The following is a 14,231-nucleotide window of genomic DNA, read 5'->3' as shown; positions in this document are numbered from 1 at the left end:
TCGAAAAACCAAAAAAAAACAAAAAAACAAAAAACATTCTTTGAATATCCCAGGTTTAGGCTGAACCTCCCAGGCCAAGGGCAGAGGCAAGGCCTGATGGCCGAGGGGCGGGGTTTCGGGGGCCTGATGGCCGAGGGGCGGGGTTTCGGGGCCTGATGGCCGAGGGGCGGGGTTTCGGGGGCCTGATGGCCGAGGGGCGGGGTTTCAGGGCCTGATGGCCAAGGGGTGGGGCTTAGGGGGCCTGATGACTGAGGGGCGGGGTTTCGGGGCCTGATGACTGAGGGGCGGGGTTTAGGGAGCCTGATGGCCAAGGGGCGGAGTTTAGGGGCCTGATGGCCGAGGGGCGGGGTTTTGGGGAACCTGGTGACCGAGGGGCGGGGTTTCGGGGCCTGATGGCTTAGGGGCGGGGTTTAGGGAGCCTGATGGCCGAGAGGTGGGGTTTCGGGGCCTGATGACTGAGGGGCGGGGTTTAGGGGCCTGATGACCGAGGGGCGGGGTTTCTGGGCCACAGCCCCACAGCCCCAGGGCTGTCTCTCCCTCACCTCCATCTCAGCGTAGCTACTCCCAGCTTCCACGTGGTCTCCATCCTCCACCGTGTACTGTGTCAGCTTCCCAGCCGAGGGGGCTCTCAGGACCGTGGGGTCATTCTCCTTCTCAAACACGCACGTCTTATTGCCAATAGTGATCCGGTAACTAGGCGGCCGGGGAGAGTGGGATGTGGGAAACGGATGAGGCCCAGCAAGAGAGCCAGACTTCGGGGTAATTTCCCTTTCCTAGGGCAGGCATTCCATCACCCTCTGCGAGGCATTAGAGCCTTTATTTCTTTTTCTTTCTTTCTTTTTTTTTTAGATTTAGAAAAAAAATTAAGATTTATTTTTATTTTATGTGTACTGATATCTTGCCCGCATGTGTTTCTGTATGAGGGTGTTAGATTCCATGGAACTGGAGTTACATAGACAATTGTGAGCTGCCATGTGGGTGATGGATTGAACCCGGGTCCTCTGGAAGAGCAGCCAGTGCTCTTAACTGCTAAGCCTTCTCTCCAGCACCAGGCCTTTATTTCTTGTGGCTAAAAACTAATTTCTATTACTGACATAATCCCCCCAGAGCCTGGCACAGGGAAATCAATCAATTAATACTATTCAATAACTCTATTTTGTTTGTTTGTTTGTTTGTTTGTTTTGTTTTGTTTTTCGAGACAGGGTTTCTCTGTGTAGTTTTGGTTCTTGTCCTGGATCTCGCTCTGTAGACCAGGCAGGCCTCGAACTCACAGAGATCCGCCTGGCTCTGCCTCCCGAGTGCTGGGATTAAAGGTGTGCGCCACCACCGCCCAGCTCAGTAACTCTTAACTAATTCTAACTCCTTCCTTCAACTGAACTGGGGAAGACAGGTTTTGGGCAGAGCTTACAAGAACCTTGAATACTCTTAGCAGACAGGACACAGTCAGAAGGCAGAGTAAGCGGTGCTGAGGTACGATTCTAAGCTACCTTCTTCTAAAATATTGGGGACTGAGAAAGGAGTCCCCCTTACCCAACTCCCAGGACTGGACTCTAACACATGTTACACACCCCACACTTTGATCTCTTTGGCCAGGGTCTGAGTGGCCTCCCCTGCCACTGTGACCTCAGCATGGTCAGGCACAAGGGAGCTGGAAGTATCTGGACCCCCAGGGCAACGCACCATGCCTGGAGCTTCCAGGACCCTTCAGGACACAAAGCTAGCCACTTCCTGCCACTGTCTGTCCAGTGTGTCATCTTCTGCCACAGGCTAGAAGCCCAGGAGTGATTACATCCTCACCCCCAGCCTAGCACACCACCCACAGTAGCTCAGTGGCCAGCCGTTGGATGGGGTATCTAGCCTGTGCTCATCCTCCAGGGCTGTGGGCCCTGTAGCTCAGACCCAGGGCAGCTGGCACCTCCTCACTTACCCTGCCGACCATGGAGCAGGTTGTCACGTCCTGTTTGGCCCTGCATCCTCTGGTAACTGGAAATGGTAACTGCCTGGGAATCCCTACTCTCAAACACCTGCCAGGTGCATGGAGCTCCAGCCAGGATGGGGACTCTCTCCGAATGCCCCGGAATGAACCCAAACGGGCTTGAGCTAGAACCTCAGGCCTGCAGAGGCCAGCTTTGCCTTTCAGCTCCTACAGAGAAAGCTGCACATCCCCCACGCTGCCCGCGCCCCGGTACTCACGCACCTGTCCACTTCTTCCTTCATGTACGTTGTGTAACTGCTGCCATTGTAGGACAGGAGCAGCCCCCCATCGTTCAGCCGGTGGGCATCAATCTCGATGTGGCAGTCATTCATGATGAGAACGAACACAGTCAGGGACTGCCGGGCCACCTGTGGGGACATCAGAACCCCCATGGCTCCTACGGTGAGCATGAGCTAGCAGTCTACTCCTGCCCTGGCTGTGGACAGATGGCTTCAGGCTGCAGACACAGGCCCTGTGGAGCCATCCCGGGCTGAGCCGGGTTTCCTCGGGATTTCAGTTTCCAAGCGTCACTATGGCCGGTGGGGACTGGGGCTTGTGCTCTGCTGAGGCGACCATGGAGGCTTCGTCAGGGACCTAGTGCCCTAAGTTGTATGTGCCTCCCACATTCCTACGCCAAAACCAAGCCTCAGAGGAGATCTTAGTAGGAAGTGGGGCCTCTGGTTCAAGTACACATGTCACGAGGGCGGAGCCTTCTTAGCACCCTTAGAAAAGGGACCCAGGGCCGGGAGATGACGCAGGTCATGGCAGCTGCCATCAAGCCTGACAAGCTGAGTTTGATCCCTGGGATCCACCTGGTGGGAAGAGAATCAACTCCCGAAAGCTATCTTTGACACACACACACATATGCACATGCACACACACACACATATGCACATGCACACACACACATACACACACATACATATGCACACACATATGCACATACACACACATATGCACATACACACACACTTGTACTCTCATACACACACACACACTGTACATACATACATATGTACACACACATGAATGAACAAACAAATTCAATTTAAAAGTTATTAAAGGAACTCCAAAGAGCCCCCTTGCCCTCTTCCACCACAGGAAGACACACAGCGAAAGAGGATCCCCTCTAGAAACCAGGAAACGGGCCCTCAGAAGATACTGAATTGGCCCGTGCCTTGACCCTGGATGTCCTGGCCTCAGAAATAGGAGTAATGTCTCCTGTGGTTTACGAGCCCGCTGGTCTATGCATTCTGCTATGAAAACCGGAATGGAGAGAGACTCCTGAATATGGTCTATAGCTTAGGAGATCCGGGACACTGGAGGGAGGCGTGTACACTGGGCTCTGGCCCAGGCTCTTCACTTCTATTGCAATGAAATATCAACCCAAATCCGGCCCTTATCCATCATACCTTCACAACATACACACAGGTGTTACGTCACACACAGACAAGTGTGTGATAAAAGATAGTGAGAAATATGTTTCAGCATTCTTTGGGTACCACTCAGCTCTCCTCTCCTAAACTCAGAGTGTTTAGAATTCAAAGTCACGAACCACAGACAGCCCTGAGGGACACGCTGCTCAGACCCCCACATGAAGACTCCACTCCAGGTTCACAGAAGTCAGGCTCAAAATGGTAGGAACTTCTGAGACGCGCAGAGACTGCGCCTTTACCTTGAGGATGTACTTGACGCCTCCATAAATCAACTCAACATCCACAATGTTCAGCAGAGAATCAGCCGGGAGGACCTGACCCCTGATGGAGAAGATGGATATGACGTCAGTCCAGGGAGGAGCAGAGGTCCCTACAGCGCACCTTGGGTTCAGCGACATCCGCCATGGCCCCCCAGAAGGCTGGAGCGGAACTCATGGCAGGGCTGGGCTCCACCCCCAACACTGGGCTCCACCCCCAGCATCATCAAGCGGTCAGTGGGCTGGCTTTTAGCCCTTCATAGGCACCAGCAAACCAGACCGAGCTGAGACTGATTAAAGGTGTGGGACACAGATCCCAGAGCGGAACTGGCACCCACTGAAGAACGGGACATTTTTAAATGACTTCAAAACCTTAATGACGGCTTCTCCTAGGAGAAAGTCCCACATGGAAGTCAGGTGTGGTGGCATGTGTCTATTAACCTGGCACTGGGGAGGGTAAGGCAGGAGGATAAGTCAGCCTGGGATACACACCAAACTGTCTCACAAAAATATAAATGGGGGAAAGTGGAGGGGGGGGGTCTGCCACCCTCTAGCACGTGGGCTGTGATTATGCTGTCACTCAAAGGCAGTGAGCAATCACTACTGTTTTTTCTTTGACACTTTTTGTGGGTACACCGTTCGTTTGTCATGGCTCTTCTCAAGAGAGGGCACTTGGTTCTTATTGCTGGGCCACACAGGGCACGGGCCCGCCTTGGCCTGTAGTAGGCAGGAGTCACGGATTCTGCCGCCACCCTGCAATACACAGGACGGTCCTCCCAAACGACGATCCAGGCAGAAGTTGCCCTGCGGGCCTCACTGCACCCTACGGACCCTCCATACCCACAAACCTCTCTGGCTCAGCCCCAGCCTCTTCCAGGCAATACAGAATGTCGAAGGCAAGCCCAAAGGAGAGGCAGCCTCAAAGCACATCCCACCTGGCATGGTGGCACACAAGTATAATCCCAGCGCCCGGGAGGCTGAGGCAGGAGGATCCAATTCGGATGCCAGCATGAGCTACTTAATGAGTCTATTTCCAAACACCACAAAAAGCCCACCCTGCCCTCCACGCTGCCCACACACCACAGGAGGGAACAAGAGAACTGCCCGCCCTACCTTTCCAAGGAGTGCAAGAAATCCGTCATGCAAGTTCTGAACATCGCATCTGCCACGTTCAAGGCCCCACACACCACCCCGAGCATGATGTCCGGCTTCTCTGCCTAGGAAAGACTCCAGGTCTCGGTACCTGCCGGAAGCATGGATCTCAGCCACCCCCGGGGAGGCAACGCGGCTTCCTACCTGTACCCGCTCAGCAATGAGGTGGTCCAGCCACCCTGTGTCGATGTCGTTGTTCTGGAAGTTCTCGGTCTCCAGAAGGTTCACGAGGTATTCCACAGTGGTCCGGAAGTCACCCCGAATGGACAGTTCCTTTAAAGCCACCACCATGTTGCTGGAGGGGAAAGAGACGTGATTGGTTTCCACACACCCCATGTTTGCTGTGGATGTCCATGATGTGTTTCTCGGGGCACCTGAGAGCTTCTGGATGGGATGACCAAGCTCAGTCTCAGCTCCACATGGACTGGCTGGGTGATCGCACATGAGTAACTTACCTACCTGGGCCTCAGTTACCTCATCTGAAAAATGGGGGGGGGGGGGTAACCCTGCTGCCCGCAGTACTTGAGGTTTGCTCCATGTAAAGCAGTTCCCAGTGTCTAATCACCGATTGTCTGGATATGTAAAGAGGAGCGTGTCTCTCTGGCTCTGGCTCCCCTTGGCCTAATCTCCTGTCCTCAGAAGAGCCACTTCTGCCTGTTTCCTGGCTGCTCTGCCCAGGGGTGTCTGCTGCCCCTGGCTCAGCAGCTTGGCAAGCTGCAAGGCTGTGGGACTGCAGTGGACGTTTCTGGGACAGGCACTAGGGTGAGCAGATTCCTAGAGAGCCAATCCCAGACTCAGAGGCACGCGCCCCCCCATCCCCCAGACTCTGGCGGCTGCGAAGGCTGGAGTTCCCTCCCGAGTCTGCTGCAGTCAGCACCACAGTTCGAGACTCGCCTGGGGGCTTTCACCTGGAGCGCGCTGGGCCCACCTCCTCCCGTTAATTAAGTCCGGTTTGCCGCAAATCTCCCTCCATACTCTCCAAAGTCCTCAATTCGCCACAGAACGTGATTAAAATGAATTAGTCTAAGCTGACGGAGGAGTGCCACCATCACAGCTGTCAAACTGAACTGAATTAATTCATGGTTAAACAATTAGGCCAGCCTAATGCTTTTTATTTATTTTTTTAATGTGCATTGGTGTTTTGCCTGCATGTTGGTGAGGCTGTCAGGTACCGTGGAACTGGACAGCCGTGAGCTGCCATGTGGGTGCCGGGAACTGAACCCAGGCCCTGTGGAAGAACAGCCAGTGCTCTTAACCACTGAGCCATCTCTCCAGCCCCCGAGTCTAATGTTTTATTGAATGAAACAGTCCCTGATGTCTCTGGGCTCTTGTCACTCTGGAGGGTGACTACCTGCATGGGAATGTTTAATTATAACACAAACTGGGTTTTACCTTCCCGGGCCCACGTCAAGGCAGGAAGATTTAAAGAGGAGCAGCAGGGGAGTCCTCGGTTAACATGAGTTTCTCAGTCTGAAGAAACTACTGTGGCGGGATTTGACTAGGCAGGGAACAGAGGCCACTGTCACGGGCTTGAGGTGGACCAGGGAGCAGCAGGACACCCCCAGAAGAAACGAGTCTCAGTGTGGACATGGAATTAGTTATGAGGTTGACATGCTAAGGTGCCTCTGCCCTCCTCAGAGCCTAGTCCTCGGCACCCTGAGACACCTTTCAATAGCTTTGTGTCTCCTTGAGGCTAGACCTCTTGCGTGCTCAAGACCCAGTGGCCCTGGTGAGTTCTCTGCCATCCACAAGTCTCCAACAAAGAGACGTTGTTCTCGAACATCAGCTGCCTTGTGAGGTCTAGGGTCAAACTCGGGTGATCAGACCTGTATACAAGTATTTCTGAGTGTTTCTTAAAAGAGGGAGACGGGGATGGAGAGAGGGAGGGAGGAAGGGAAGGGGAGACAGAGGCAGAGAGGGAAGAGAAGCAAGCAGGAAATACTGACGAAATGGCCTCTTCACGGTTCTCGCCCCAGGAGAAGCAGTGCCCGAACTGCGAATCCGCGAACTCGTGCAAGCCTCCAGCAGCCGCCACGCTGAAGTAACCCCACACGTTCTTGTTGCTGCGGAAGTTCAGCTCCTGGACTGTCCCCGAGCTTGGCTTAAAACCCTGGAGCCCAGACAGACAGAAAAGAAGGCGTTACTCCAAGTACATTGTGTCTTCGTGGTGATTTGGTTCTGGGAAAGCCTACCACAAGCGAAAGTTCAGGGTCATCAACAGACAGACAACTCCGGCAATGGCTGTGGGCGTGTCTATCTGTGGGCGGGGCATCAACAATCAACACCCACAACTGTGGGCGTGGCTATCTGTGAACTTGTCTGTGGGCGTGTCTATCTGTGGGCGTGTCTGTGAATCTGTCCAGGCGAGCACCTGGTTAGGGAGATAACCCACTCCATAATAGCACTGGCTTTGCAAGCAAGAGGGCCTGGGTTTGATCCCCACAACTCACATTAAAAAAGCATCATGCACACGTGATCTCCGCACTGGTGGGGCAGAGACAGGCAGATGCCTGGGGCTCACTGGCCAGCTCAGCCTAGCCTTTAGCAAACTTGTGAGCTCCCAGCCAGTGAGAGACCCTGTCTTAAAAAAACAAGGTGGCTGGGTGGTGGTGGCGTACACCTTTAATCCCAGCACTCAGGAGGCAGAGCCAAGCGGATCTGTGTGAGTTCGAGCCCAGCCTGGTCTACAAAGCGAGATTCAGGACAGGCACCAAAACTACACGGAGAAACTCTGTCTTGAAGACAAAATAGATAGATAGATAGATAGATAGATAGATAGATAGATAGATAGATAGATAGATAGATAGATAGATAGATTGATTAAAAAAAAAAAAAAAGGTGAGTGGCCCCTGAGGAATGATGCTAGAGGATGTCCTCTGACCTCCACATGCATGTGCGCACACACACACACACACACACCCACACACACACACACACACACACACACACACACACACACACACGACTGCAAAAGAGCCAGGCATAATGGTACACGTGGGAGGTGGCACAGGAAGATCACAGGAAGATCAAGAGTTCAAGATCACCTTGGCTACATAGTGAACTAGACACCAGCCTGGGTTACATGAAAACCTTCCTCAAAACATCTTTTAAGAAAATGTAAAAGAGCAATGACAAAGAGTCGGGGTTGGGATGTCTCGGTGTGAACAGGCTGAACACGGTGAGAGCCGCCCTGGGAGGAGGTCCACTCAGCTTGGGGACACTGGACATTTTCAATGACCCCAGTTTAGGTAAGGGGCTGGAGAGGCAGCTCAGTGGTGAGAAGCTCTGGCTGCTCCTGCAGGGAACCCGGATTCAGTTCCCAGTGCCAACGTGGCTGCTCGTAAGCATGTGTGACTCCAGTTCAGGGGATGCGATGCCCTCTTCTGGCCTCCTCGGGTACCAGGCACATACATGGGGCACAGACATGCGTTCAGGCAAAAACACTCATACACAATAAATAAAAACACATAATTGTTTTTTAATTTTGAGTGAGCTGGGTACGGGAGTACATGCCTTTAAGACCAGCACTCAGGAAGCAGAGACAAAAGAAACAGAAAAGAAATGTGAAGGTAAAAAGAAAGGCCTGCTAGATGGCTCAGTGGGTAAAGAAGGTTAGGGCAAAGCATAATGACTTGAGTTCGAAGCCCAGACTCCACAGGTAGACGGAAAGAACTGACTTTCACAAGTCACCCTGACCTCCACATGCTCACTGTGGTTCCCATGCATACAAACAATAAATAAGTATTAAAAAGTTTCTTTTTAAAAAAGTGAAGATGTGGTACTGGGGGTGTGGCTAACATCCCACCCGGCTGTCTACCACATCTGGTGTTTGTAGACAGAGATCCAAACAAGAAAAATGGGGGCTCACCCCAGGTTCCTCAGACACAGTATGATTTAAACATTGAACACTGATGTATATTGACATGAATAGAAACATCAAATGATAACCCACTAGTGTGCCCAATTAAAAATATCTTTGACGCTGGGCATGGTGGTGCATGCCTTTAATCCCAGCACTCAGGAAGCAAAATCAGGCAGATCTCTGTGAGTTTGAGGCCAGCTTGGGCTACAGAGTGAGATCCAGGACAGCCAGGGCTGTTATAGAAAAACCCTGTCATAAAACATAAACAAAAAATCTTTCATTAAAAAATAAAATAAGGGCCAGGCAGTGGTGGTGCACACCTTTAATCCCAGCACTTGGGAGGCAGAGGCAGACAGATCTCTTGTGAATTTGAGGTCAGCCTGGTCTACAGAATAGCCAAGTCTATACAGAGAAACCCTGTCTCAAAAAAATTAATAAATAAAAATAAAAAATAAAGTAAAACACAACAATGAAACCAGAGCAGACTGGTGAGTCCCAGAAGAATGAGCAGCCAGAAGATGTGTAAGCAATTATGCCAGCCAATTCGCTTTCAAGACCCCAGTAAGAACAAGCCCCAGGGGGACCTCCCACAGGCTCCCTAAAGACTAGACCACAGCAAAAAGCACACAGAGCCAGACATCCAAGAACTTTGGCTCCAGATCTGGCTGCACACGCCAAAGATGAAAACTGCATGGAGAGATGGAGAGTCGGGAATGGGCTTTGTTGACCCCAGCAGGCCGTAATATATATACCCGCACCGTGAGGTCATGTGAGTGAGGGCTTTCCTGAAACCCAAAGCCATGACACGTAGCTCCCACACTCAGCTTCTTGTGTATACTGAGAAGCCTGGGTGCTGGTGCCCTCCCTCCCCCTCTCCAGGGCAAAGATCAGGGGCCCACCCTTCTTCCCTGGGAGTCTACGGTTAATGGAAACACAGGGGCCCCTCACTTGCCTCATCCGGGTTTTCACTGGTGATCCTGGCCGCAATGACGTGACCTCGGGCAATGGGCGGGCTCAGAGGGGTCTCAAAAGAAATGGGGGTCACTCCCCAGGGGGATTCGCCATACAGAAGTCGTATGTCCTTCAGCCGGTGCAGGGGCACGCCCATGGCGATCTAAAAGGAGAAACCCATCCCACAGGTCAGTCTGCTAGGATCCCACCCTGAAACCTGGAGGGCAACATCACTCCAGGAGCAAATCTGTGCTTAAGTCAGAGGCTAGCCTCTTGGAGCTACAGAAGCGGCGGCGGCGGCGGCGGCGGCGGCGGCGGCGGCGGCGGCGGCGGCGGCGGCGGCACACGCCTTTAATCCCAGCACTCGGGAGGCAGAGGCAGGCAGATCTCTGTGAGTTCGAGGCCAGCCTGGTCTACAGAGGGAGATCCAGGAAAGGTGCAAAGCTACACAGAGAAACCCTGTCTCGAAACAAAAAAAAAAATTCTAGTGTGAATCAAACCAGGAAGAAATAATCAAGCAAATGCAAACTGAGGGACATTCAGCCTGAATGCTCAACAGCACTGATGTCGGGCGGGTGAGACGGCTCAGCAGATAAAGGTGACTGCTGCCAAGTCTAACGACCTGAGTTCAATACCAGACCCCACCTGGTGGAAGGAGAGAGCCTATAAAACATCCTCTGACATGGCATGACATGGCATGCTCGCATTCACACACATAAAAATCAATCAATGTCTTCCAAAAAAATCACCAAGGTCACATGAGGCCCTGGGTTCCATGACCAGCACCCCTCAAAAAGAATGAAAAGGAAAAGACCAGGGAATGTTCCAGACTTAAGAGGACACACAACACTGAAAGGGAATGTACATCTGAGTTGGTCAGCATTTGTAAAAACAAAATAAAAACTGCCATCATATTGGGCTGGGCACAGTGGTGCAGGCCTTTAATCCCAGCAGCACTCAGGAGGCAGAGGCAGGTGGATCTCTGTGAGTTCGAGGCCAGCCTGGTCTAAAGGCACCAAAACTACACAGAGAAACCCTGTCAAAAAAAAAAAAAAAAAAAAAAAAAAAGGAACTATTGGAACAATTAGAAACGTTTAATATAGATAGTGTATCGATTAAACACTGTCCCGATGCTGTATTTCCCATGGGCAACAAGTACATTGTGACATTGTTCCAGACACCTTGTGCCTTTATACAGCAGTATTGGGAGACTGGTCACAAAGGTTCAGTCCATCCTGTGGCTTCATAACCCTCTCTGCCTCTCGGTCTCTCAGAAGTCAGGCCACACACCTCCAACTCAGGTAAGAAACTATGCTGTTTTGGGGCCTTGCGGCCCCTCCCCAAAGCCTCGTGATAAATTTACGTTCCTATCCAGTACCTGGCTCCTTGGCATGTAGGCTAGGCCAGGACAAACTCTGCACTAACCAGGCCCAGACACGCTTAGCTTTGGAGATTCAAGGTGTCATGGCTGCAGACAAGGTATCTCTTCAAGGGAAGGCTCTCTCTCTGTCTCTCTCCCCCTCCTCCCCTCCCTCCCCCTCTCTCTCTCTTCCTCCCCCTACCCCTCCCTCTTCCCCATACCCCCACAAGGTCCCCTCATACTGTACTCTTCTATCTCAAGGCCCCATCATGGCCCCTGTGATCACGAAGTCCTTCCCTGATTAAACAAATGTTCCATAGCACAAACAAATGTAACACATCTTAAAATAATATTCTACAACATTTCCCCCTTTTTGTCTAAATGCCCAGCACCCACATCAGGAGACTCATGATGCTTCTAACTCCAGCTCCAGAGGATCTGATGACCTCAGGCCTCCAAGAGCACCTGTACACATGTGGTTGGTGCACATAAACTCATGAAAATACACACAAATAAAAATAAATAATGCTTTTTTAAAAAAAATCTTTCAAAAAACAACAATGTATAAACAGGGAAGGAGGGGAGAACAGAGGGAAGAGGCATTGATTTTAAAAATGTAAGAGGGGTTGGGGATTTAGCTCAGTGGTAGAGCGCTTGCCTAGCAAGTGCAAGGCCCTGGGTTCGGTCCTCAGCTCTGGAAAAAAAAATAAAAAAAATTAAAAAAAACCAAAAATGTAAGAACTCTCATTAACAAAGGAGTCCTTAGCTGTGGGTCACATGCTCTCAAAATTTGTGTAATATACATTACATCAATGAATTGCCATGTGCTGTTAAAGCTAACTGAGAGGCCAGCTCTGGAGGGACAGTCACCACCCCTAATGCTATCCTAAGAATGTCTTCTCAGCCGGGCGGTGGTGGCGCACGCCTTTAATCCCAGCACTCGGGAGGCAGAGCCAGGCGGATCTCTGTGAGTTCGAGGCCAGCCTGGACTACCAAGTGAGTTCCAGGAAAGGCGCAAAGCTACACAGAGAAACCCTGTCTCGAAAAACCAAAAAAAAAAAAAAAAAAAAAAAAGAATGTCTTCTCAAACCCTTGTCCGGGAAAAGCCGGCCCTGTGAAAAGGGAATAGAAAACAGAACAGCTTGAGTGAGGTCACCACATCCAAGAGTGAGGTCACCACATCCAAGAGTGAGATCACCACCACATCCAAGAGTGAGGTCACCACCACATCCAAGAGTGAGGTCACCACCACATCCAAGAGTGAGGTCACCACATCCAAGAGTGAGGTCACCACATCCAAGAGTGAGGTCACCACCACATCCAAGAGTGAGGTCACCACCACATCCAAGAGTGAGGTCACCACCACATCCAAGAGTGAGGTCACCACCACATCCAAGAGTGAGGTCACCACCACATCCAAGAGTGAGGTCACCACCACATCCAAGAGTGAGGTCACCACCACATCCAAGAGTGAGGTCACCACCACATCCAAGAGTGAGGTCACCATGTCCTTGAGAACAGGAGGAAAGTAAAGAGTGGAAGCAAATCAGTGTCTTTGAGCACAGTCGGGAGGTCGGTCATTGCCAGCCACCTTCCCAAAGCAGGAGCATCAGTTGCTGCTCACACTGTGACACAGAAAGGCCTGGGCTGCTGCTCACACTGTGACACAGAAAGGCCTGGGCTGCTGCTCACACTGTGACACAGAAGAAAGGCCTGGGCTGCTGCTCACACTGTGACACAGAAGAAAGGCCTGGGCTGCTGCTCACACTGTGACACAGAAAGGCCTGGGCTGCTGCTCACACTGTGACACAGAAAGGCCTGGGCTGCTGCTCACAGTGTGACACAGAAAGGCCTGGGCTGCTGCTCACACTGTGACACAGAAAGGCCTGGGCTGCTGCTCACACTGTGACACAGAAGAAAGGCCTGGGCTGCTGCTCACACTGTGACACAGAAGAAAGGCCTGGGCTGCTGCTCACACTGTGACACAGAAAGGCCTGGGCTGCTGCTCACACTGTGACACAGAAAGGCCCGGGCTGCTGTTCACACTGTGACACAGAAGAAAGGCCCGGGCTGCTGCTCACACTGTGACACAGAAAGGCCCGGGCTGCTGTTCACACTGTGACACAGAAAGGCCTCAGCTGCTGCTCACACTGTGACACAGAAAGGCCCGGGCTGCTGTTCACACTGTGACACAGAAAGGCCTGGGCTGCTGCTCACACTGTGACACAGAAGAAAGGCCCGGGCTGCTGCTCACACTGTGACACAGAAAGGCCTGGGCTGCTGCTCACACTGTGACACAGAAAGGCCTGGGCTGCTGCTCACACTGGTGTTAACACTGTTCCCAACTGCCTCGGCTGGGAGGAGATGTTCTGCCCAGGACCCTCCTAGCCAAATGCTCCAGCAGATTGTTTGGGTCCCAGGCTTCCTCAGTGTGTTCTGCCTGATGGCCCATGTGACTGATCTAACCCCCTTCCACCACCCTGCTCCTCGCTGCTTTATCCCTCTCCCATTTGCTGTACACTTAATAAACCCCTTCAGGGATTGGAGAGATGGCTTGGCGGTTAAGAGCACTGGCTGCTCTTCCAGAGGTCCTAAATTCAACTCCCAGCAACCACATGGTGGCTCACAGCCATCTGTAATGAGATCTGGCGCCCTCTTCTGGCGTGTAGGCAGGCGTACATGCAGACAGAACCCTGCATACATAATAAATAAATCTTAAAAAAAAAAAAAAAAACCTTCAAAGCCCAAAGCATGACCGGTGGATCATTCTCCCTACGAAACAGTGTGACTCTAGGCCAAGTGAAAAAGAAAATCTTCCTCCTTTTATGTAAAAAGCAGAGGTGGGCGAGTAGCCATCCGCCCAGGTCCTCCTCACCTGCAACTGTGCGGCGGGCAGATTGACATCTGCGATCATTTCAGTGCACGGATGCTCCACTTGCAAGCGTGGGTTCAGCTCCAAGAAATGGAAGCTGCCGTCCTGGCTGTAGAGGTATTCCACCGTCCCAGCACTCACGTAACCCACGGTCTTGGCCAGGAGGACAGCACACTGCAGAGACAGACAGAAGCCAAGGGCTTCCAGCAGCTCTTGGGTGAGTGGCAGCCACCATTCCCTCCCCAAGTGCACTCTGGGGAGCTGCCCCTTGGGAGTCCTGACCAGTGATGAACACATCTGTGCGATGCTGAGATCCCCGGGATGGGCTCCCTGCCACATCCACACCTTGCAGCTACCATCGCTATA

At 52.1% G+C, this 14,231-nt stretch overlaps 1 protein-coding gene across 6 annotated transcripts in view; it reads right to left on the bottom strand.

Moving 5' to 3' along the window:
• Positions 1-14,231, bottom strand: part of Acacb (acetyl-CoA carboxylase beta) — a 98,927-nt gene that overhangs the window by 53,113 nt on the left and 31,583 nt on the right. For all 6 annotated transcript variants that reach the window (XM_052755066.1, XM_052755067.1, XM_052755068.1 and 3 more), the window contains 8 exons: positions 13,869-14,039; positions 9,635-9,796; positions 6,767-6,930; positions 4,965-5,115; positions 4,782-4,885; positions 3,651-3,732; positions 2,198-2,343; positions 543-693 (listed from right to left, as the gene is read on the bottom strand). In XM_052755066.1, coding sequence (XP_052611026.1) covers positions 543-693; positions 2,198-2,343; positions 3,651-3,732; positions 4,782-4,885; positions 4,965-5,115; positions 6,767-6,930; positions 9,635-9,796; positions 13,869-14,039 — 1,131 coding nt within the window. The remainder of the gene's footprint in view (positions 1-542; positions 694-2,197; positions 2,344-3,650; positions 3,733-4,781; positions 4,886-4,964; positions 5,116-6,766; positions 6,931-9,634; positions 9,797-13,868; positions 14,040-14,231) is intronic.

This window comes from Peromyscus californicus, unplaced genomic scaffold (assembly GCF_007827085.1).
Source record: "Peromyscus californicus insignis strain IS unplaced genomic scaffold, ASM782708v3 Scaffold_2__1_contigs__length_46816999, whole genome shotgun sequence".
Classification (NCBI taxonomy): domain Eukaryota; kingdom Metazoa; phylum Chordata; class Mammalia; order Rodentia; family Cricetidae; genus Peromyscus; species Peromyscus californicus.
The sequence above is the reverse complement of the archived record's forward strand: the minus strand, read 5'-3'. Positions and strand labels throughout refer to the sequence as shown.